We start from the raw sequence: 24204 nt of genomic DNA, 5'->3' as shown, positions 1-24204 counted from the left end.
CCTTGTGGGGCCTCATCATTGAGGAGTATCTTGGGTCTGTAGGCCCAGCAGGCACTGCATCCAAGTTTGGGAATACATGTCCCACTCGGGGTGACAACACCAAAACAAAAGCGGTGATGGCTGTAAGGTTTAGTATAAATCTTAACCTCTGGCATTGCTCTGGGCAACCCTCCACACCATCGTACTTCACCTGCCAAGCCATTACAAAAGGGGAAAGACCATATGCAAATCAGGCTTGGTCCCACCGCAAAAGGGGCAGTCCAGCCAGAACTGCTTGGTGACATCTCCTGCAAGGGACCACAAGCATCCCCAAACATGTTTTGGCCTTGTTGGCCCTCATCAGTGAGGAGTAGCTTGGGTCTCTAGGGCCAGCAGGCACAGGACCCACTTCTGGGCATACCCTACCCACTCGGGTTGACTTACGCAAAACAAAAGAGGTGATGACTGGAAGATTTGGAATTAATCCTAACCTCTGGCATTGCTCTGGCCTCCAGACCATCATTCCAGTGGAGGATCTTCTGTATTTTATGTTTTTTTGCCCGGAGTGCAACATAATCAGAGCTAGAACTCTGATTCCCATGCCAAGAGAGATACAATTCACTCAATGCCATCCAGCCTTGCGTTACTTATTATGGACTGACACACCAAAGACAAGCTGGTGTTTATTGCTGTACCAATAGGCAGAAGAACCTCTTTCCTTGCTCTTTAAGAAGTGCACACAAAATATTCAAAAACCTTCTGATCAGTTATAGATAATGCTAAACAAAGTATAAAAAACAGCCTGGTTTTATTTAACTATTTTCACTGTGCATTGCAAATACTTCGTTATTGGCATTTCCGAACTATGACTTTCATGGACTAACATTTTATGTATCTTTGGTCTGTTAACTTTCTCATCTTTAATGTTGGAAGTTGGTGTTGTTGCACATTTAGACACTTGCATTTTAGAGAACTGGCCTTGTAAGGAAATGGTGCTGTGGCAGGTTTTGGAAGGTGCTTTGGAAGAATTGTACGCAGAATGGCATATCTTTTCAACTTTCAACTAATGTGATGATTTGCGCTATAACTTTACCTACTGAAAATCTCTTTTTTAGCATTTTAGGTATTCATTTGATTTACGTATTTTTGCTTTGTTCATTTGTTAATTTTTCATTTTTTCCTATTGATGTTGTTTTTTTGTTGAATGTTTAAATACTTGCACTTTAGCCATACGCCGTCATGGAAATCACTTTTTCATAGATATGTAAGTAGATTTTTTCTGTTTCCCAATTTTGCACATAGTGATAATCCGTGGATACGTTTTGATACGTGGAAACTTTTAAATCAGTTATATGAACTTTGGGATAACGCTGTGTGTATTTTATGTGTCTGTATGTTGCATATTTTTTGTCGTGGTGTTTTTATGTAACCATCGTTCCAAAATAAACATATATTTTTTATTTTTTTATTTAAGTGTTTTATTGGTTTCAGGCAAACCTTTAACATTATTTTCCTTTAAAAAAATGTAATTCCATACTTCAATTTCATCACATAATCAAAATATTAAAAAATCAAATCCTTACACAATACCTAGAAGAATTAAAAGAAGGAAAAAAACAAATGCATTAAAAATTGAAGGATTGGAGGAACCAACTTTGCCCACCCCCAGTTGTCCATTCTGCATGTTTCTCTTACACTTAACTCCACTAGGTTCATAACAGCAATGGCCAGACTTATTCTTTCACCTAGTAAAACCCATTCCCACCATTCCACTGCAGACAGGGTTTGACAAGAATCTGCATGACCACCCAGAAATTTTGCTTGCACTCCCCTTAGTGATTTGCAAGAAGTTACTAGATGACACAGCATTTCCACCCCACCACTTTTGTTACCATATCTGCATTGAGCATTACTTAAACCCGTCATTTTTCTTGCCCATTGTAATTCTCTTGTATTCAAAATATTCAAACGGCATCTCAGAAGAAGGTCCCTATGGACTGCCGAAGGGAATTTTTGAAGATTTGTTGCCAAACAGCTTTAACTCTTTTGCTCTATTAGCAAAGCTTGTCTCATTTTGTCCTTACTCCTATTAGCAACTGTTGTAATCCAATCAAGGTCTTGCAGTTTTTTTTCACTTTCACAGGGTTTTCCACCAAATCAACCACCTCAATGCCTTTAGCCAAAAGAACCCTCTCTACCTTCCCTTTCCCCTTAAGCAAACATTTATCCTGTACACCCCTTGACGAATTCAAAATAGCAAAAGGAACCACTGAGGGCTCAAGAAAGCATTTTCTGTATAAGGCCACAGTTTCCCACAATACCAGCGATTCCAGGGATTACAGCTTCAGTTCATACCTAATAGAATCCATTGGCAACGAATTTGGCAGCCTTAAACCTTGCCGCTAAAAGAACCCCTCAAATCTCTCCCATACCTTCCAAGATAGATTTGGGCCTGCTTCTGCCCCATATGTTAAAATCTGCACCACCTTCTGTTTGTAGAATGATATGAGTAGTATCATAGAGAACCTCCCATATTTCCTGTGGACGACCTTTCCCTGATTTGTCAGTGTACGTAGCTTAGCCCTCAAATGGATGTAGTGTCCGTCATCATCTGAATTCCTATTTACCACAATATCCAGTTAAATCATGGACTCTGCTACTTCTATTGGTTTTATTCTCACCCTCCACGTGAATTTGACCCCTTCTTCTTATGCACCAAAGCAATCGCTAGTACCTTGAACTTCCCCACATTGACCTTCAAACCATTCAGCATAAGATATTTTCTGAATGTTTCAATTCTTCTTTGTAGGCCAACGGGGGTACTGTCAAAGAGCACCAAATTGTCTGCAAATAATATCCAAGGGACCTCCACCGAGTTTATTCTTCGAGCGAAGGCCACCACATTCTTCTGGGAAATTGCTAGATATGCAATATAGAAACAGAATAACAAGGGGGCCAACACACACCCCTGCTTTAGACCACGGTAAGTAGAGATCTTTCTTGACAAATGTCCTTTTGCTGATAATCTGATTCTCACCAAAGTATAAGAATATAAGGCCTCCATTGCTTCCACCAGGTTAGCTGGACATTTCCAGTTTTTCAACTTAGCCCAAAGTTTTTCCCTAAGGACGCCATCGAAAGCCTACTCTAGGTCCATGAAGGCCATATAGACCGACGTTTTAGAGTCCAGGGCCCTCTCTTTAAGGAGATTAATGATGAACAGATTGAGGGTTGTTCCCACTCCCTTGACAAACCCCGTTTGTCGTGGGTCTAAAATTACACTCTTGCCTGTCCAGACCTTTAGGTCTCGTGGTAAAACAGTTGCAAACAGTTTACCCAACGAGTCTAATAAAGCGACAGGGCGGTAATTTTTCGGATCCACCCTACTGCCCTTCTGATAGACTGAGACTATGTTCTCTTCACACCAGGAATCTGGTACTTGTTTGCTCCTCATAATCTGGGTAAACATGGAAACCAACAATTTACCCCACTGTTCCCTGTTTTTCTTCAATTCCTGGTTTGATAACCCATTGAGGAGCTCAGGCGCCCAATCATGAATCTCGCCGCCTCCTCATCAAAGTCAAAATCCCATCTCGTACATACGGTCACCTCCCCCTTTTCTTTTTCAAGTACTGGATCTGCAAACAGGGGAGTTTAGTGAGTCACCCACCTCTCTTCAGTTACCGATCTCATGGCGTGGGCTAATCTAAAAGTCCCACCAATATTGATCAACTCCCATAGATTTTTCGTATTACTAGCACATACAGCTTTCAGCATATTCTCCCCATCTATCTGTGCTCTCATTTCTCTCGTTGAAATGAGCTAAGTCCGATATGTTTGTCTTACTTTCTGAATCCTTTCTGTTTTTGATAAATCACCATCCCTCCTAATCCCTCTTATAGCCGATCTCATTAATTTTCGAACCCTAACCAATTCCCCACTATATGCATTTAATGCAATCACAGATCCCTTACCATCACAACCCTTCCTCTGACTGAAATCCTTCAAAATCCAGAGATACTCTACTTTTCCAGGATAAGCTTGGACAGAATCTTAATATTGACTAACCACTTTAGCAACATCAGTTGTCTTTAACCTTAACTGGTTCTTCCCCCATGAAAACTCCACCTCCCCATTTTGTCCAAACACTTCACCGGCTCCATAAAAGATATCTATATCGCCAATAAATCATGATCACTTGACTGCTGTTTCAGTATTTCAAATCGTTCAACCATCACTCTCAATTTTGCAGACACGAAACAGTTGTCAATGCATGAAGATTGTGCCCCTCGACCCCAAGTAGAAGCTCCAGGAATGTCCCCTTCTGTATGGGCATCAAGCATATGCAGTTCTCGCGGGTCCATCGTTGTCATCCAGCTAAGGGCTCGTTCATCCCTCTCAGAGTCTTTCAAAGGCCACCCTGCTTTGTGTAGGAGTTTAATTTTCAAATCCTTGCATAAAAGTAAACGGGTATCATCCCACTCACTCATAGCCCAATCCACATGTCTCATTATGACATCAATGAATTTGATTTCTCTAGACATGTTCACTCTCCAATAAACGTTCACTAATAATAGCGTGTTTTTTCTTATCACGGTATTTGGACGCATGGACTAGGATGTTCACAACGCATTACTCTAAGGCCTTTCTCCATTTTTATTAGCGTCAAAAGACCTGAGTACGGACACCCAGTAATTCCCTTGGGAGCAGGATTCAAGTAAGCCACGTAACCCTCACACAATGGGGCAGAAGAAAGCAATGTCTCTTGTAGACACAACACATCAAAATGACCCAGCAGAGCACATTTTTCAGAGAAAAGAACCGTGAAACCTCTCATGCTCGCAGACTGTCATTCCTCCTTGCTCCACAAGTCTAATCATATGAATGATTTCCCAGCGCCCCGCCAACCAATCCCAGGATATTTCCTCCTCCTTCTTTTCTTGTCCTGAGTCACTCTCATTCTTTTGCTTTTATTTTTAATTTCCTACCGTAAATTTCATAGAGATAAGGTCTTTTTTTTTTTAGAAACGAAACCCCTCCTTTCTTTCCATTAGCCTTTTGCTTCATTGGGGTCATTACCACCCTGGCGTTAAGGGTTTAACGGCGCCGTTAAAGGTGTCGGCATCGTTAAACGCTTAACGCCTGATTACGAGGTCCCTTTGCGGCTCCTGACCTTAACGGCTGGTCTGGACCAGCCGTTAAAGTAGGGACCCGCAAAGGGACGTCCGAGGTAATTATGGTACCGCAATTTGCAGTACCGTAATTACCGCCTTCCCCAGTCCCATTGAGCCCTATGGGGCAAAAATGGGAATGGGGAAGGGCCTATGGTAAATGTGGAATTACCGCCCCGCCAACCTTGGATTGGGGCGGTATTTCCCCATTTACCATTGGCTGACTTGTTACAATACCGGCAGCAACCATGGTGCCAATAGCGCCATTGGTTACCGCTGGTGTCGTAATGAGGGCCATTTCCTTTTTAGGACCTTTATTAGCGATTGTTGTATTTAGATCACTCATTTTTCTACTATTTTCTGTCACCTCTCCAATTTTGAATTAATACTGCATAGACTCCACAGTGTCAGTACCCAGAAGTGACAGCTGGAAATGCATTGATGTGATGAGCTGGAGCTCCTGGGATTTAACTGCTCACAGATAATGAGCACTACTGTGCAGCTTCCTCGAGAACCAGCTATAGGAATCACCAGACTCTTCACACAGCTCAGCTTGGCCACTTCCGGATTGAGAACGAAATCACTTCTATGTCTCCTGCTACATCTGTGGCCCAAAGGCGGGAATTCAGCGTGGAATGAGGAACTGCAGTCTAAACATGTGTTGAAGGAGAGGGCCATCTTGTACAGTCCCACCGTGAGCTGGTGGTCAAACACAAAGAGGTCCGACCCATCTCATCATGTGCAGGCAGTTTGTTAACCCACTTCCTCGGGAAGGGAGCTAAGGTAGCACTGTACTACTCCCGACACACAACAAAACAGAATGCCATGTGGGTCGAACCCATTGTTCTGGAGTGCATCACACAATTGCTAAGAACCGGCACCCCATATCATTCTCTCTTGCTTGTGGAGGTGACCTTGTGGCGTTTGGGGGCCCAAGAAATGAAAAGGACAAAGCATATGTTGTGTTATTTCACAATTTACCAGTTCAAAGGTCCCAGAGGCAGCCTCATTAAGCACAATTCATATGTAGCACTCCTTACTAGAGTCCTGTCTGCAATGCGGTCTGTCTATCCCCCAGTGCATGCAGCCTCATTTTGGGAGGGCAAGGCCCCAGCCCCTTGCAAACACTTCATAGCACAGTAAAGAAGGTTGAGGATTTGTGAGACTCAAACACTACTTAGTGGAGGAAGACCCACCAATCCAAGGACACCCACACAGTTTGTGCCAGACTATGCATACTGGCACCAAGCATTCCCGGCCCTCAAGGGATCCAGAAGTCCCCTAAAGCATGAGACCCCGTGTACCCTTGTGTCACAAGCTCCATGTAGTTAAGAACGCAGGGCAAAGGGAGCTGAAGTGGGAGGGGAAAATCCCAAGCCACCCAGCCCCTCTCCTGCACTTGTGGAATAGCCTTGATGCACAATTGACAGCCCAAGGTTCCGAAAAGCTTACTGTGTGAAACCATTCCTAGGAGAGCAGCAGAATGCCTCGTACCAAAATGCGCCATTCCCTGCATGCGCCATGGACCCAATGCAGGTCTCGGCACTGCTGGTGCCCTCAACCTGATGCCATTCCTGCGTGTTGGAGGATGTAGGGTGGAAAGGAAAGAGGACATCTGGATCACAAGACACGATGCTTCTCTTCTCAATTCACTGACATCCTCCTCTATCCTCCTCATGACACTCCTGTGATGCCGAAAGCGTCCGGTCATGAATCGGTCAGTAATACCCCATGATCCCCTGATCTTGGGCCCAGCTCCTCCCTCGGGAGACTGCATACTCACCGGAGGTCTAAGGTCTAAGGAGGTGACCTCCACCACTGCCCGAGCCCAGCAGGGACAGCCGAAGATCCATCTGAATATTTTCCAGAGTCTAGATGACGATCCCTCAAAGCCCGACAGTGACGGGACATGGGTAACAAGGCACCCAGCCCAGCAGGCATCCTCAGGATTCACTGGCCAGAAGGACAGATGAAATAACAGGAATATTCCGGGTAAGCTAACCGGATCAGACTGGTAGGAGCGCAAGAAAAAAATGTATTTTGGGAATGGGTTCTCTCAGAAGGTGGATGGACTTCAGAGAGTAAGCAGTGGGTCGTGGAAGTAGTGTATGCATTTTAAGCACACAGTACACATACGAGTCAACCGTCTTTTACTTTTTCACTGGAATTAGCTTACTGCGTCACCAGTTTCTCATTATTTCCCCCTATAAACATACATGAAACTGTGCCTGACTGGTGGAAACCTTTTCAGAAACAGACCATGCGAACACTGTCTGATGCCACACGCCCCTCCTTGCCCTGAGTGGGCGGAGCCCAAGTGGGGGGGACACAGGACCTGTGCCAAATTCCACCTCACTTGCTGCAGAACGGCCAGAAGCTCGAAACTCATCGGGGTTCAGAGCAAAGATGTTCATCGGATATTTGATTATCTTCTCCAAAGGTACAACTTACCACTAGCAAAGCAAAAGAACAGACATAGAGGTGCTTTTTGCATGAATATTGAAGGCTTGAATTGCTGTTTCTGTCATGATAAAATATACATTTTTGTATTGTATTTCTAAAACGACAGTGTGTCCTTTTTCTCACATTCTGAAGAGACAGTTAAAGATGGTATATTATTTAATGTTAATGAATTTGTATGAAGTCATGCAGAGCTATGACAAGCGAATTGGCGGAATGGATTGCAAGCAGGACCGGGGATAATGATATATTGAAATACAGATGCTTAGATAAGTAGACACCGTCACACGCGCACACACACGCCTAGGGTAGCGCCAGAGTTAGAATGAGACGTCTTCGTTGATTCCAGAGCAGGTGTGGCCCTGGAGTGATACTCTGGGCGCAGCATTAACATTATATTGTTTAACCATTGCAGTGCTGGGGGTGCAGCTGCACCTGCATCAGACGGAGCAGCCCCTCACCGTCAGCATCAATGAAACCGCCAAAATCTCCTGTTTGTTATCCAAGGGAACCTGCGATAGAAGACGTTCTGTGCATTGGTTCTGGAGAGGAATCGAGGAAGAAGTCACACTTATTAAGTCCTGCGGCGGTGACGGTGCTGCTATTAAATATAATTGCAGTTATGGACCGTGCAGCACGACACTGCAAATCCACAATGTCCAGCAGCGCGAGGCCGGCCTGTATTACTGCGCTTACACAATAAACATGAAGCTGCATTTCTCCAGTGACGTCACGCTCATTGTGGGAGGTAAGACACTTTGCAAAGAAATGACGACTACTAGAATGCGTTTTTTCTCTGCGAGAAATTACACCAAACTTGCCAACATGACCCATTCCAATCTGCAGATGCTTATGCAGTCCTGGTTTTTTCCTTTGCATTAAGTAGAGTGGCCAGACGTCCCGGTTTTGCCGGGAAAGTCCCGGAATGAAGTCCTCTGTGCCCCGTCTTGAGAGTATTTTTAATTTAAAAACCCCATCCCGGGTTTGGGAAGAGGAGGGCAGTCACTGCGGACATAGAACAAATAAAGGGAGCATTTTTACATAATATAGAGTTCCCCAGCTTTCCATTACCAGATATGACATCGCAGGGCAGCCTCAAACCTATGGCCTTTTTGTTCATAGCTTTATGCTTTCATGAATTGCACCACTGGGACCAGGGAATTAACTCACATCGCCTATAAAAGTATGAAAGGAAAAGCGCTCTAGTGTCCTATACATTTTGCAACCCTGCAGCTAATATATAGAAGTTCTGGAAATATGTATTTTAATGTGTATGGTGGAGGCATGAGATGGGATGGCGTGGGTGGGGGCAGGGGGAGCTGAATAGGCTGGGGGTGCTAGTCCTACTTTTATGTTTTTGGCCTGTCCCGGTTTTTGTTTTTCAAAATCTGGTCACCCTAGCATTCAGGGACTTGTAGCTCAATTTTTTCCATTATAAAGCTTGGACTACAAGTCCCAGAATGCAACGAAAAAGCACCTACAGTCTGCAATGGGTCATGTTGGCAAGTATGTAATGCTGAACTAGGAGAGACGGAGACCAAATCATACAGATATAAGAGACATAGGCTATTTTGGAACACGTTTTAAAAAAGAAGAAAACGGTCTGGACACCTGTAATGTAACCTTGTATTTGGTCAAAATGTGCATTATTTGAATTCATCAGAATTTCAGAAGAAAACCCAATTCTGAGACACATTATTTTTTTTTTTTTGCCTGTGTTAAATCGTCTAAATTATTGTCTTTATGTGCCCACATAATATTACTGTTGGGCTCAATTAGACGTCATTTAGACACGTTTCAAATCCTGCCGCTGGAATAGGACCGCACTTCCCATGGACTGCAAACATGCAAGGACTTGAGTCTCTGGCCGTCCTATTCCTGTCTTCTAATCCCACATTAACCATCCACCACGTTTCCAATGCATGCTCGAATATGTTGTGTTAGAACAAACATGACCCAAACGTGCAGTATGCATGTGGATATAATGAACATGTTCAAGTTCTCAAAATTCTACTTGTCACAAACCAGCAGACCCACGACCATTCCTGTCCCAGGTCACTCTACAGCAGGCGACCCAACCACGAATGCACAGGGTTCAAGAAAAGCACTTAAAATGGACCCCAATGAAGATCGTCACCGCCGGAAGTCTGCTGAACTCACTAGCGTGATCCGGTGTTTTTCATTTGTTAAAAGGCCCTTCTCTCAATATTCAATATAGTAGAACTACATATAGACGATTTTATTTATGCATCTAGCGCCTAGATACCCGAGGGTGTAATGCGCTGTAACGAATGCAAAAATAAATAAACAAATCCATGTATTTCATTGTTTTGTAGAATTCCGGCTACATTGGATGGACAATGATTTCAGAAACCTCATACAAGCAGCACTTAGTTTGTGGGGGTTCCTGCCAGGGCTGAGTCCTGAAATGTACTTCTGGCCCCAGCACTTATTGTCTTAGATCGATTCAGTTATGACGTGGTGCGTTGGCAACTTCTTGGTAACTGTCAGTCAGTACTAGTCACACATCAAGCAACAGCAGGCTGTGCCACGCCGCTGCGGCTGTGCTAGTCATCTGTTTTCATGAATACCAGTGAGCCAGAATGTGAGGTTCCATGTGACAATGTCACCTGGAAAAAGTTGCCAGGAAGGCAACTTTTTTTTCAAGACCCCTAAAATACTTTTCCCAAGTATTCTTGGAGGGGTAGCATTTTATATTATAAACTCCCATTGTAGAATATTTGGGGAATGGGTTTGATTTTAATGAGGGTGCATTTTATGGGAAATGTCGCCTCCTTGGCGGCCATTTCTCAGGCGACTTCATCACTTGACCTCGAATGTGACAGCGCTGGGAGCTTGTGCTGGTCATGGAAGCACACTGCCCTAGTCAGCTTCCATGACATTGGTGCCACTCCAGTACTGAATTAACTGGCAGCACTGAAGCAGAAGTGTGGGTGGCTTGGGCTGTAGTCTGGACTGCAGGCAGGAAGCCACCATACCCGGTGCAGGTCCCTAGTTTAGCGGGCAGTGGACGTGCCTACGTATATCTGTGGGGTTGGGTACGACTCAGCGGGTACATGCAGGCCCTTGCTAAGCTGGCCATGCCGTCCTTTCCTATTTTCTGCTACACAGTCAGTAATGGGTGCACCAATAAGTAGGTGTGTGCCCGGTCGCCAACTCATTGAATTTTAAACACACACTGGCACGTGACTGTTAACGCTGCTGCAGAGTGGCCAGTGCCAATAGTAGGGGTACGGGGAACCAGACACAAAGAGGAAAACGGGGCAGGCACCATCCAGTAGCACCACCAAAGGGGCGAGGCCAGGGAAAAGGATTCTGCCAAGGAGGAATGCCGACCTATAGAAGATGATCTTGCGGAGGTGTTTGACCAGCAAGTCCATCAGTTCAGTCATGCTTTTGTCTGCATTCGCCCATCGCTTTACTACAGGTAGAATGCACTTTCACTATAGTTCCTTTGGCTAGATGGTCAAAATGTTCCACTTGCCACCTACATAATCAGAAGAAAATTATAACAAGGACGATGTGCTTGAAGGAGAAGTTAAACATTGGGTGTCATATTTTAAGGCACACATTCAATCTAACGTTATTTGTATTGATATTTATAAATTGCACATCTGACATGGGTGGTGCACACATCACACCCAACGAGCTGGTGCGAGCTCTAACCCCACATATGTTGACACTGAGGGTGAAAGCAGTTAGTGGGAAGCTGGTGCCCTGACGTGTTATAGGCGAGGAAAAATGTGGGCCCTTGCTCTAAATTATTCACAAATTAAGCACTGCATGTAAGACCTCCAATTATGATAGTGGCAATACGTAAAGATGGCAGGGAGACACAAACGCGGTCCCCCAAGAAGAAATCGCTGAGTGGCAAGACGTGAGATTGTAAAAAGGGAGAAGCGGCCCGTGGAATTGACAAGGTTGTTCCTCTATACATATGGCTATTCCATCATGGCGTTGAGGTCATGCTCCGGCTGCCTCTCCAACTACGATGGATAACAGTGATTGAGTCCTATTGTTCTAATTGTTGAACCTGAGGAAGATGACATCCACCACGCAGTCATCGAAAGCGGTCGACCCTTGTTTCATGTGCCGACATTAATATTAACTAAGGGATTATAATACGGCTAGTAATAACACTGGTGTTACACCTTCCTAATGACATGGTAGCAGGTTGATGTAATCCGATGGCTTTCACTGTGGGCTGACACAGTGTTTTTTAATAGTAGTGTCTATTTACCCAGCATCAGATGTGCATACTCCTGTGTGGGTGAATAAATTAGGCATTAGTCTGTAAGAGAAGTAGGCCACTCTGAAAATGCAGACGATGTTATGAGGTTGTAATTCTGGATATTGAGGTGCAGGCAATCATTGTTCTTTTAAGTGTTGTATTCAGAGCCCTAGTCCAAGGACAATATGTTGTATGAAAAATAGCAATAGGGAAAGTTTTCTCTTCTCTATTCTATCAGATAGGCGGCGCACCACCGATGTCCCTGGTAGGGACAGGGTTTGCTTCTATGCAGGGATAGTTTTATTGTGAAAAACAGATTGAGTCTGAGAGGAATTATGCAAGACAAGTGTATTGTCTACCCCCTTTTTTGTGTGTTAAGGTAGACCTACCAGTCCAGGTCTTCAGACATGGGTAATGCAGGCTACAATAGAAAGGACGGAGCAGAGAGGGCTGGTGATGAACTGGTTAATCACCCGCGCTGGGCTTGGATTTAGCCTGATGACATTGTGGCTGTTATGCACGCTGAGTGAATGAGAGGACGTGCCGCCATGCTGCATGTGCCTTGTCAGGGGGCCACACCCGATCTGCCCCGAAAAAGTAATTTGGGTAAAGTAAGAAATTGTGCCAGTGTTTCATTGGCCAGTTGGTGATGGTACATTCCACATTTTCAAATTGGTTTGTGCCCTCAGGCTGGGGGTGCCTGTGCATTTAACAGGTCATATCTAAGCATTTTTTAGAAAGGAAATTAACAATATTCATGAACAGAACAGCCAACAGGTGTTTTTCGACCAAAGGAAGGGTCTTTGTCAAGCACATTGGGTGGGCTGTCCGGTCTACCGGTGCGAACGGTCCTTTGTTTGTGGGACCACTCAGGAGATGGCCAAAAACGCATGATGAATTCGGGTAGTGCATTATAAATACTAAGATGTCTTCCAGCCAATGACGAAGCAGAATACAAGCTGCACATTGCGAAGGACCTGTTCATTATATGCTCGCCCAACACGGCTAACAGACAAACTAACGTCTGCATATCACACAAAAGGACCCGAAACTCCTGCCAAAATATGAATGACTGCATATGCAGCACCTCTTAGCGACCACTATATTGACCTGAAGACATCTTAATATTCATAATGTTAACCGCGACCTGCCCCACGCTTCCCTGCCTGATGGCACAACACAATTTGAAAATGTGGAATCTATCAGCCCCAACTGGCCAATAAAACACTGTATTCATTTTTGAAAATTAGAGCATGCGCAAAGTTGCTTCTGATCTTTCTTTATACCATAGAAAGGATTTTAATTTAGGGACCATGACACTTTTATGAGGGACCGGGTGTTATTAAGAATTGATGGTGATTTGTGAGGAAAGACTCCGTTTTCAGGGATCTATTGAAGGGTTACTTTCAGGGAGGCTCCTTGGGTCCATGCCCAGGACATTCTAAAGGTGTGAGTCCACAGTGTTGCTCGATCTCACGCTGGGTTTCGTGCAGTCTTATTTACTTGGGCAACCAGTTTCCCAGTGCCGAGTATAATGAGAAACCACTTGTGCTATGCTACACGTGGTTGTGTGTCATTCTGAAGCACCTACGTTGACTACTCAACATGTAGCTTTTGATTATCTCAGAGGAAGAGCTTTTTAAACACCACGTGCAGTCTCCACAATGAACCCAGACATTTAAGAAGTACGTTTGGACTTGAAAAGAGGTCCCAGAATAAGATCAAAATGGAGCCTGCTTTGAAGCACTTCACCTGTGTATAGGCGCTGTATAAATAAACCATAAATACATATAAATAAAGGACAAGCGCAGGTTTTCTGGGTATGGACGGACTCAGGGTATGTGCAAAGTGGCCCAGCTGAAGTCCAGCACAGACCGCGATAAAGTACCAACTAGCCACAGACCCAGGTTGCTACTTGTACAGTATTTTGCAGACACGGCTGGTATTTTGCACTGCAAAAGTACTCTTTGCACCATGCTAAATGGGCTTAATTCACACCAAAAAGCACTAAGTCCCTGCTACTTAGTGTTTTTTTTTTTATTTAGGCCTTTTGAGCCCGGTGCAAAGGGTACTTTTTCAGTGCAAAATTACTTTGCTCTGTAAAAACACACTTTGCACTGCTCCGTGACTTAGGCACGGTTCAACGTGTTTGTTGGCAGTGCAAAGTCACTTTGCACCATGCTAAATGTTACATGAATTAGGTCCTAAGGATGTCTTTGGGAATCTTTTATCACTTGAGAGCACGGACCTATAGATCACAGCATGGTTGAAAGTAGACACATGACATGGGATTTGCTAAATCCGCCAGTGCACTATAGGTAGAATCTGACACCGCACAGGATCTACTAGATCTGCATATGCAATATAAGTAGAAGCAGGCACCACACAGGATCTGCTAGATGTGACAATTCAATACAAGTAGAAGCAGGCACTGCAAAGGATCTGCTAGATCTGCCAATGCAATTCAAGTAGAAGCAGGCACCACAAAGGATCTGCCAGATCTGCCAATGCAATACAAGTAGAAGCAGGCACTGCAAAGGATCTGCTAGATCTGCCAATGCAATACAAGTAGAAGCAGGCACCGCAAAGGATCTGCCAGATCTGCCAATGCAATACAAGTAGAAGCAGGCACCACAAAGGATCTGCCAGATCTGCCAATGCAATACAAGTAGAAGCAGGCACCGCAAAGGATCTGCCAGATCTGCCAATGCAATACAAGTAGAAGCAGGCACTGCAAAGGATCTGCGTATGTTAAACCAGGGCGAAGTTACCAGAGGCGTTACTAGGGGGTGTTGAGGGGGCTATAGCCCCCAGTCTTTTGGTTCCAGCCGTGGATAGAAGCTCAGGGGCTACAATCAAAAGGCTAGCTACCCCGAGGTCCAGACAGCCCCAACATTAGCATAGCCCGGATCTTGTCCAGACCTAGCAACACCCCTGCAAGCTACTATTAGATACGTAAACACACGCTGCTGAAGCACATGCCCACACCTAATGAAGACGAAACCCCATCATTCAAAGGTCACAAATGAAAAGGCAGCATCTTTGAAAGTGGGAAATGTCATCCTAAGAACATTTTCATTGATACATTGTACTAAACAACATAGTGTTTGTCCAAATATCACGACGTTTGTTCAGCATTTGCAAAATAGGTGACACATAGTTGTCTTATTTATTTCTCAAGTTACAAACACGGTAAACACACGTCACAAAAAATAAGCCTTTGCATGCATTTCTCTTTATTTTCATTAACGCCCCATTCAGTTGTCTAAAATAACTTTGCATTGCACAGCCAGCACAGCTCAATGTATAATCTCCAAGGATACAACGTCTTAGGTGACAAAATGCAATATAACTGATTTTTCAATGTACGATTGCCTTTGGGAACCTGAAAGGACAGATTACAGCCTTTAGGAGTTGCATTGTAGCCAAGGCAGAAACAGGGACGACACCCTTCCTTTTTACTGTGCCGACTCTCCACCTGGCACTGGGGTGCAGGTAGCGGTTCCCCAAGACCATAGCTGCACCCAATACAACTTTATTACAGCTCTCCCTAGTGACAGGAGTCAACATGCAGGCCATGATACCAATTACAGTGTAGACACAGCACCAGACACAGATTCCTGTTGTTGCTTTGTCTAGATAGTTTAACGCATATAGTTTGTGTAGGCTATTTTGCAAACAGACCCACTTCCATATCTTTCCTCTTTAATAAAGGTCTGAAACCTCAAAAAAGTAACGTTCGGTCCATGCTGACTGTAAAAAATGCTTATGTGCAAGTGTGCACATCTTGAATTGCATTATCTGAAACACCTGGACCAGATTACAGAAACTTGCAACGGTACAAGTGCAAAGTTATATGAAATGATATGGCATTTATAATGCACCTATACACAACTGTTTCAAGGCGATACAGTTGCATGGTATTAGCATTATGGCAACGTTTGCCCCTTTTTCTAAAAACATTGGGACATATTGGAAAACCATTGCACCATGACAAATGCAGTTTGCCATTCTTATAAGGGTTTGGGTCTATTTGACCAAAAACATTTGACCTTATCACATTTGATCGAATTTATTTGACCTTTTTCTGTCTAAAATGTGGGAGGATACCCCTGCAGCCCCCCCACTTCCTCTCAACCTAATCTATACCCTTACGCACCCCCATATATATATTTAATTAAATTTGACCGAAAACAGGTAAACAAAATGTGATCAAATGTTTTAGGTCAAATGTTTTTAGATCAATTATGCTAATTCCGTTATAAGCACCCACTCCGAAATTACTAGCACACACTTTGCCAGTGTGCAAAAATGCATCAAAAATGCATGTTTTTTGCACTAGGGCACACTTTGCCCTGGTGCACCAGTGCTTATAAGATGCCAAACTTCATTTGTCATGGTGCAATGGTTTTCTAATATGTGCCAGTGTTTTTTTGAAACAGGGCACACTTTGGCCTAGTGCTAATACTGTGCACCTTTCCACTTGCACCGGTGCAAATATTTTGTAATTTGGTGCCAGATTCTCTAAAATTGGACTGACCTAAACCTGCATTTTATATAGTTACTAGGGCCCCAATACAAACAATTTTAGTTACCATAAGTGATGGAAGGACCTATCACATGTCTTTGACTTGCGCCAAGGAAAGGCTGATCCAATTTACAAAGAGACGATGCAAACCTTCAGGTCTCACTGCCCAATTTTGCGCAATTGAGGAGATCGAAGGGGAATTTCCGCACATTTCAATGTGCTTCCTGTTTTCACAAACAGGATGCCCTTTGAAATGCTAGAAAACACATTATTTCCCCTGCATCTGTTGAAAGGGGGGGTGTACACTGCGTAGGAGGGTCATTACAGAAGTGGAAAAACAGCAGCGTGAACCGCTGTCCCTCTTGCATCTCTATCCCTCGAGCAGAGAGAGAAAGGCTTTTTTTATTTTGGCATTTCGGTCCTTGAGGAGTCCCTCTTGTCCACCCAGGTAGGTGCTGGAAGGCTATCATACACCTCTTCTAACACTTGGAACGTGGCTGGGCAGCATGTGACACACCGCCCCTCAAAATGCGCAAGTCACCTTTGTGAATAAGGGCATTTGGGAAAATATTCTGCACTGTTTTTAGATGCCTAGTTTCTTGAGAATTGGCCCGGGGTATTTTTTACACCACTAAAACATTGCACTAAATGCTTTCCTAATAAGGATCGCTGTGTTTTCCTTAAAATAAGGTATTGGGGGACCTGAATGCTCCTGCAGTTCCTCCTATGGGCCGGAATTGCACAACAGATGCAGCGGTAGAATGCGAGGAAAAGGGCCAAGTTCCCCACACGTTCTCCATCGGAATCTGCGGCGATTTGAAGGGTAGAGGTGGACTAGGCGCGTGCACACAGGCTTGCAATGGCCTGCCCGGCGTTTCTGTAATTTCCAAAGCCCAGCAGTTCAGTGTGGAATGATTTGTATTTGATCATTGTGGGCTGGCTTTGTATAAGGGCCTGATATGTTCAGTTTACACTGAAATAAGGATTATAATCCATATACATAAAGTGACATGCACGCAGCGTGTCTGGACACGGTTGACAAACAGGCTCGGTGTGGCATATATGGCAATAGGGCATTGAGAGAAGTGCCAGCCATAATTCTAGTCCTGCTCAGAAAAGCAATGGATTGTAATGTGAGAATGTGAGTAACTGTTTCATTGGTGCCTGGACAGACTGCAGGCCCCTCTCTGACACTGTTGACAAAGGTAATTGATTCTCACTTGCCAGGCCATCCAAGTACGTGCACGCCCTTTCATGACAGCAGTGCATGGTGAGTGCTGCAGGCGCCGCATGGTGCTCTCCCTTCTCAGGATCATCTCCCGCTGACTCCCTTGCCTGTTCTTTGGTGACTCCCTTGCCTGTTCTTTGGTGACTCCCTTGCCTGTTCTTTGGTGAAGGAAAGTGAAGGAGAAAGCAGCAACAGCCTCAGGCCTGCCACCTGTTGCTATCAGTATCACCTAACTCTCCTGTGCTTCTGAGGACTCGCCTCCCACCACAAGTCTCACTCTGATCCCATGGAGGCCTCACAAACAGTACACATCGTTATAGAACCCTCATTGGCGGGCGTCACAGCCCCTATTGGCCATATGGTATGCCACCACTTTCCAGGCTGTGCCCCTTCATGTGTCTGGCCAACAGTTTTCCGGTGAATGGGAGCGTATGAATGAGTGTGGTGCATGGCAGCTGCACGCAAATAGGCCTGCATACAATGGAACAGGAATTAGAACACAAATGTGCAAAGGACCTGATAAGGGACACCACAAGTTCAATTTGGTGAAATGCTTTTTGAGGTGTGTTTGTATTATCGGGAGTCTTGGTGTCTCGCGTTCATGCTACCTACAGAATACCAAACATGTCTTCATTCATCACACTAGAAAACATTGCTAAAAGTGGTGGCTGGTCATTTTTTTTTGTATGGTTTGGTGTGAGTTTCCCATGAGAACATTGCACAGATAATGGGATGAAATGCAGCATTTTAATGCACACCTTCTGTAAAAACTAGGCTAAATGTCACACAGTTTGCAATTCGTTTTGAGGGGTAACACATGAAAACATCCAATAGATGCAAGTCACCAATAATTCACTAATAATTCAAAGGAGCATTTTCCAACACATGTACATGATGCCTTTGCCCAAAATGTAAGTCATTATGAAAACTTTTTCATGTTGGCCTTGCCCATACCTGTATATGCACAGGTGCCAGTATTAACATATAAAAAGATACTCCAGTTGGCGTTGCCAGTAAAAAGTGCCATGCTACAGTAAGAACATATATCCAGACTAACTGCACCAAGGTTGGCCTGTCCAGCCATGTAATAACACTTATGTTTGCATTACCCTTGACGGAAAGTAAAAAATGCCATGCCACAGTAAGAAACTATATATTCAGAATTGGTAGCTCAATGTAGGTCAGTCTTGCCATGTAATAACACTTATGGTTTATTTACCCTTGATGCCCAGTAAAAAGTGCCATACCATAGTAAAACATATTATATACAAACTGGCTGGACCAATTAAGGCCAGTCTAGCCACGTATTAACTTTCATCATGGTTGCTTTATTCTTGATGCTCAGTACAACTGGTGAATTCCAGGGATGCTGTTGGCTTCAAGGTAATGCTGGATTTGGATATATGCAGCATGATCCAGGATCTTTAGGAGGAAAGGGACAGTATTTATTGGGTGGAAATTGGTAGGAATGGTGGGATCTACAGTGGATGTCTTGAGAAGAGTACCCAGGCTTTCTTGAGGCTAGTCAGAATTGAGCAGGCAGTAAAGGAAGCATTGGTGAGAGTAGTGATGAATGATGTAAGGGCGTCAGAACAGTCCTTTGTGACCGAGGGGGTCATGCATCTCCCTTGCACCGGGATGGTTTGAGGCGTTTCAGATGTGGGTGACATCAGCTTCTGATACTGAGGTAAAGTGAAATTGAGGTGAGTCTTGAAAGGTAGCTAGGTGAGGGGTGTTGGTAGAGGGTTGCGCGTTAATGCAGATAGTGTTTTTTGTAAGTTCGATTTTTTTTCTGTACCTTGATGATTTTGTCTAACTGAGCGTTTTGGATGTTTGTGCACCAGTGATATCTTTGGTGTTGGTGGGGGGTGGGAGGAGGATTCCAGCTCTCGCAGGATCAGGAAAAGCTTGCGGTTGTAGGATTTCACATTGGTTATCCTTGTGTTGTAGGTGATGCATTTGGCTTGCAGTATGGCCTGTTTGTATTCCTTTGCTATGGTCAGGAATAGGGATTTGTTGAAGTCAGAGGGAGTTTTCCTCCATTTTACTTCAACCTCACATTTCTTGGAGTGGAGAGAGTGGATGTCTGCAGTGCACCACAAATTCAGGTGCATGCTGGGTTAAGACTTGTGCTGGATTGGGGGGTGATCTGTCAACTGAGAGAGCAATGGTTTTGTTGAATAGGTCAACTAGGCTGGCTGGATTGGAATGTGGGGGCTGTGTTAATTGAAGCGGCAAGATACGGTCTTTGGTTAAGTTGCGATGATTACGGCCTAGCATGGGCGGCAGGGGTAAGATGGTGGGTGCGGTGGGGATAGTATTAGGGATGGCAAACAAGATAACATGGTGGTCGGTCCAGGGACAGGACAGGTTAGAGGTAATAGAGACATGGCAATTAGGGTCAACTAGCCAGTCCGAAATGCAGCCTTTAGTGTGATTGGGATCAAGGAGTAAGGTCTTGCATGTAGGCTTCATATTAGTTGAGAGAACCTGCAAGAGGTCTTTGAAGGACAGAAGTCGGCCTGTTGTGTGGTAGATAATGTGTAGGGTGATGGTGGTATGGGAGAGTGGTAGTTTGGTGCAATGTAGTTCACCATTAGGTAGGGAGTAAGTGCCGATTTCTCAGACGTAGAGGGATTCCCACATGATTAGTGCTACCCCTCCCCTGCCTCTGGAATTCTGTCTATATTTGCAGAAGATGGCATAACTTGGTGGGATTGTAATGAACAGAGCTGGACCGGAGGTGGCATATAATCAGGTTTCTATGATGGCTATGAGGTATAGATTGTTATCGGTGATCAGATCTATGATGTCCAGGGGGTGTGCTTGGACAGACCTAGCATTCACTAAGGCATAGTTCAGAGGAGGGACAGGTGGAATGGTTGTGCTGATGTTGATAGTAGTCAGCGTGTAGCCGGAGGCACAGACCAGGGTGCAGTCCTGCAGAGGGGACGTGTTTGGCTGGCGTATATCCATACTGGCTAGACCAATGTAAGCCAGTCTAGCCACAGAATAACTTTGATCATGTTTTCTTTATCATTGATGCTCAGTACAAAATGCTATTCCACAGTAACAATATATATTCAGACTGGCTGCACCTATGCCGGTCGACTAGCTACATAGAAACACTCTTCATTCTAGCTTTACCCTTGGCGCACAGTAAAAAATACAATGGCAAGTGAGGGCAGTCTTAATAATACTTATCATCTTTGCTTCTCCCTTGAGGCCCGGTAAAAGATGCCATGCCACAATTTGAACCTTCACCCACACACATAAGAACACTCATCGTGTTGGCTTAACCCTTTATGCCCAGTAAAAATGACATACCAAAATAAGAAAGCATGTCCTGTATGCCATTCCTCCCCCGCTTCTGGCCAGGCGCACATGCATTAACACAGCATTCATTTATATACATTTACTCTATCATTCATACATGCACCCACACTGCATTCATACACATTCACACATGCACCATTATTTTGCTTCCTGATTATGGCAATTCTTTATAATACTGACTTTACAAGTCACTCTTTTGACATTATCAAAAATAAATAATGCGCCTTTGGTGACCTTTGTCACTTATGAGAGACCAGGAACAACCTAAGGTAGAAAACACAGAATAACATTTTAAAAAAGTTGAGTGATTAAGCAGGTGAAAAATCACTAGGATCTTGCAGTCGAGTTTTGTGAACAGTGATGTCATGAATTCGATACTGCAAAGCTACTAAAGAATTCCACTTCGGTCCCGAGCTTTCCTTTTACAAATCAGTGATACCAGGCGTTCTTTCAAATGTGTCCATGTGAAGTTAGCCAACACTACAACTTCCAGAATGCAATGGTTTGTTAAACTGAACACTATAAATGACCAACTACTATCCATTTATGCTTTCCCAAAAATACATTAGAATTGACATATAATTGTCCCCCTTACTGATAATCCTTTCTGGGATGCAAGAGTTTTTATGTACAAGAGTCTGAAGTACCCCCCCTCCCCCACGCCCCTCCCTGTCACATGACACTCGGCTTTAAAATAGCACCTCCACATCAGTGCTCCTCAGACCTGTAACTAACCGGACCCGATTTTCCTTTAATATTGCAAGTTAAACAGTATTATGACTCTATTAATTCAATTATCAGCATTTCTAAATTCAGTATTTGCACACCTCGACATGGCAATTTCATCAATCTGCTGACCTCATCAGCATCCAGACTCACATGTTTAGTATACAAGCATTTGTAAATCCAATAGTTTTCGTTTTTACATCAGCACCATTTAATCATTTGTTAAGGATTTCAGCTGAATTAATTTTTAATTTGAAAAACGTTTATCATGCAAATATGGCTGAAACAACTGCATGTTGGTGCAACAACAATCTATTTGAAAAAAGACAGTGCCCCTATAAAACATGTAAAGCAGAACACAAGATTAGTAGATTAAGAAAGCCTTACGTGCTTTCCAGAAAATTATTAACGCATTCAATTTCCTAATTGCTAGAGGAAGAGAGTTCCAGAGATCGTAGTCCAACCAGATTGAACTCCTCTAGACCTGCAACAAGACTATAGAACAAGGTTGTCCAACATATGGCCCGTGGGGCACAATGCGGCCCTCCAAGCCATTTCATGTGGCCCGCGAGGCTGTACAGAAAACATTGAATAAATAAATAAACCGGGCCGTGGCGGAGGACTGTTACTGCCTCTGCCACAGCCTGGTTTATTTATTTATTTGTTCAATGTTTGTCGGGTCCGAAGATCCGATTAATTAATTTATTTCTGCAATCTTGGGTCCGACCAACATTGCAGAAATAAATAAATAAATCAGATCCACGGACCCGACAAACATTGAACAAATAAATAAACTGGGCCGTGGCCTGTAACTGCCTCTGGTGCCCCTAGCACCAGAGTTAGTTACAGGCCACGGCCCGGTTTCAGTGGCGCCGAGTACGCGGGTGCTCAGGCCCCCCTCACCCGCCCAGGCCAGAGAGAAGAGACGCAGTATGGATGGCCCTTTGTTCCATCCATACTCTGTCCCTCTCTGGCTGCCCGGGTAAAAAACAATGTTTAAAAATTGAGGGACGGATGTAAAGCAAGATGCTCTTGTTTTGCATCTGTCCCTCAATTTCTAAAAATTCGTTTTGGGTTGGGTGTATTTGTACATCTGTGCACCCCTCTTGTTAAGAGGGGAGCACACATGTAGAAGTACACCCAACCGAAAACGATTTTTAGAAATCGAGGCACAGATGCAAAGTAAGTCTGTCCCCCAATTTCTAAAAATCTTTTCGGTTGATTGTATTTGTACATCTGTGCACCACTCTTAGCAAGAGGGGTGCACAGACGTAGAGGTACACCCAACCCAAAACAAGTTTTAGAAATGGAGGCACAGATGCAAAGCAAGTCTGTCCCCAAATTCCTAAAAATCGTTTTGGGTTGGGTGTATTTGTACATCTGTGCACCCCTCCTGATCATCTTCATCATCATCAGAATAAATCAACACCGCTGTGGTTATACCAGAGCTAATATATTTAAAGGGATGGAATTACTCAGAATGTAGCAGCACTATTCAATAACCCAAAGTGCTTAAGCATAGTTAATGTGAGAATACAGCACTTCTCACCATTGGGACAATACTGACTTGGCCAGAGTTTCACACTGAAGAAGTGAGCAAGTGATCCGGGGTCTGCAGCCCACACACACGCATGGGATTCCCATGCACCCACTTGCCAGATTTGCACCAAATTAGTGAGATTGTGCTCCAAGGTAGGAGGCACATGCACAGCCTTTGCTCTGAGGTTTGACACACTCACAGGATGGGATGGCATTTCGTTCTCCCATTCTAGTTGTGTTGCTCTGCCTTTTGAGGGCTACTACAACTTGGATGATTATAGAGGGGTGGAGTAGGGGCAGTATTGGCCTACTGGAATGCAACTGGAAGGCTTAAACCTCCTTCTTACTTGACTTAAGTATATGCAGTACATGCTAGCCAATGTTTCCACTGTTCTGCACCCCCCACCCCCCTCACACCAAGTTGGCGACTACGTGCAAATGCGGTCATACAACTGCTGGTGATGTCACCTCCCCCCTCCCCGGGATCCCCCTGGGAAATTCTTAAGTCAGCTCCCCTGCACGATTTATTTATTTGTTCAATGTTTGTCGGGTCTGTGGACACGATTCTTTTATTTATTTCTGCAATGTTGGGTTCGACCAATAAACCGGGCCGTGGCGGAGGACTTTTACTGCCTCAGGTGCCCCCTGGAATTGGATTATGCTTCTTTCATTACCACAGAAGTAATGAATGTGTATTACAGAGATAAACTGGCATATGCATTGGGCACACTGCACATGCTCAGGCAGCATCAATCATGCTTTGTAGAGGACAATGCTGGCCTAAATTGGGAACAGCCAGCATAGACATGTTGCTACAGAGGCATATTTTGGGCACAACCAGCATGCCAATGTGTTACATCAGTGACAGTGCTGTCTTACACTCTGAAAACATTGATCATTAAAATCTGTTGTGTTCTACAATGTTCCTGTCTGCTGTTGGTGACATGGAATGTACATGTTCCCCTTTAGAACTGATTGTAAACTT

General features: G+C 44.2%; 1 protein-coding gene across 1 annotated transcript in view; it reads left to right on the top strand.

Moving 5' to 3' along the window:
- Nucleotides 1-7520: 7520 nt before the first annotated feature.
- The window catches only part of LOC138565244 (uncharacterized), a 101836-nt gene continuing 85152 nt past the window's right edge, over nucleotides 7521-24204 (top strand). Inside the window, exons 1-2 of the mRNA XM_069642969.1 lie at nucleotides 7521-7590; nucleotides 8026-8358. Of these exons, the coding sequence (XP_069499070.1) occupies nucleotides 7557-7590; nucleotides 8026-8358 (367 nt within the window). The 5' untranslated portion in view covers nucleotides 7521-7556. The remainder of the gene's footprint in view (nucleotides 7591-8025; nucleotides 8359-24204) is intronic.

This window comes from Ambystoma mexicanum, chromosome 1p (assembly GCF_040938575.1).
Source record: "Ambystoma mexicanum isolate Mex_15411 chromosome 1p, UKY_AmexF1_1, whole genome shotgun sequence".
Taxonomy (NCBI): Eukaryota; Metazoa; Chordata; class Amphibia; order Caudata; family Ambystomatidae; genus Ambystoma; species Ambystoma mexicanum.
This window is presented reverse-complemented; position numbering and strand designations above follow the sequence as displayed.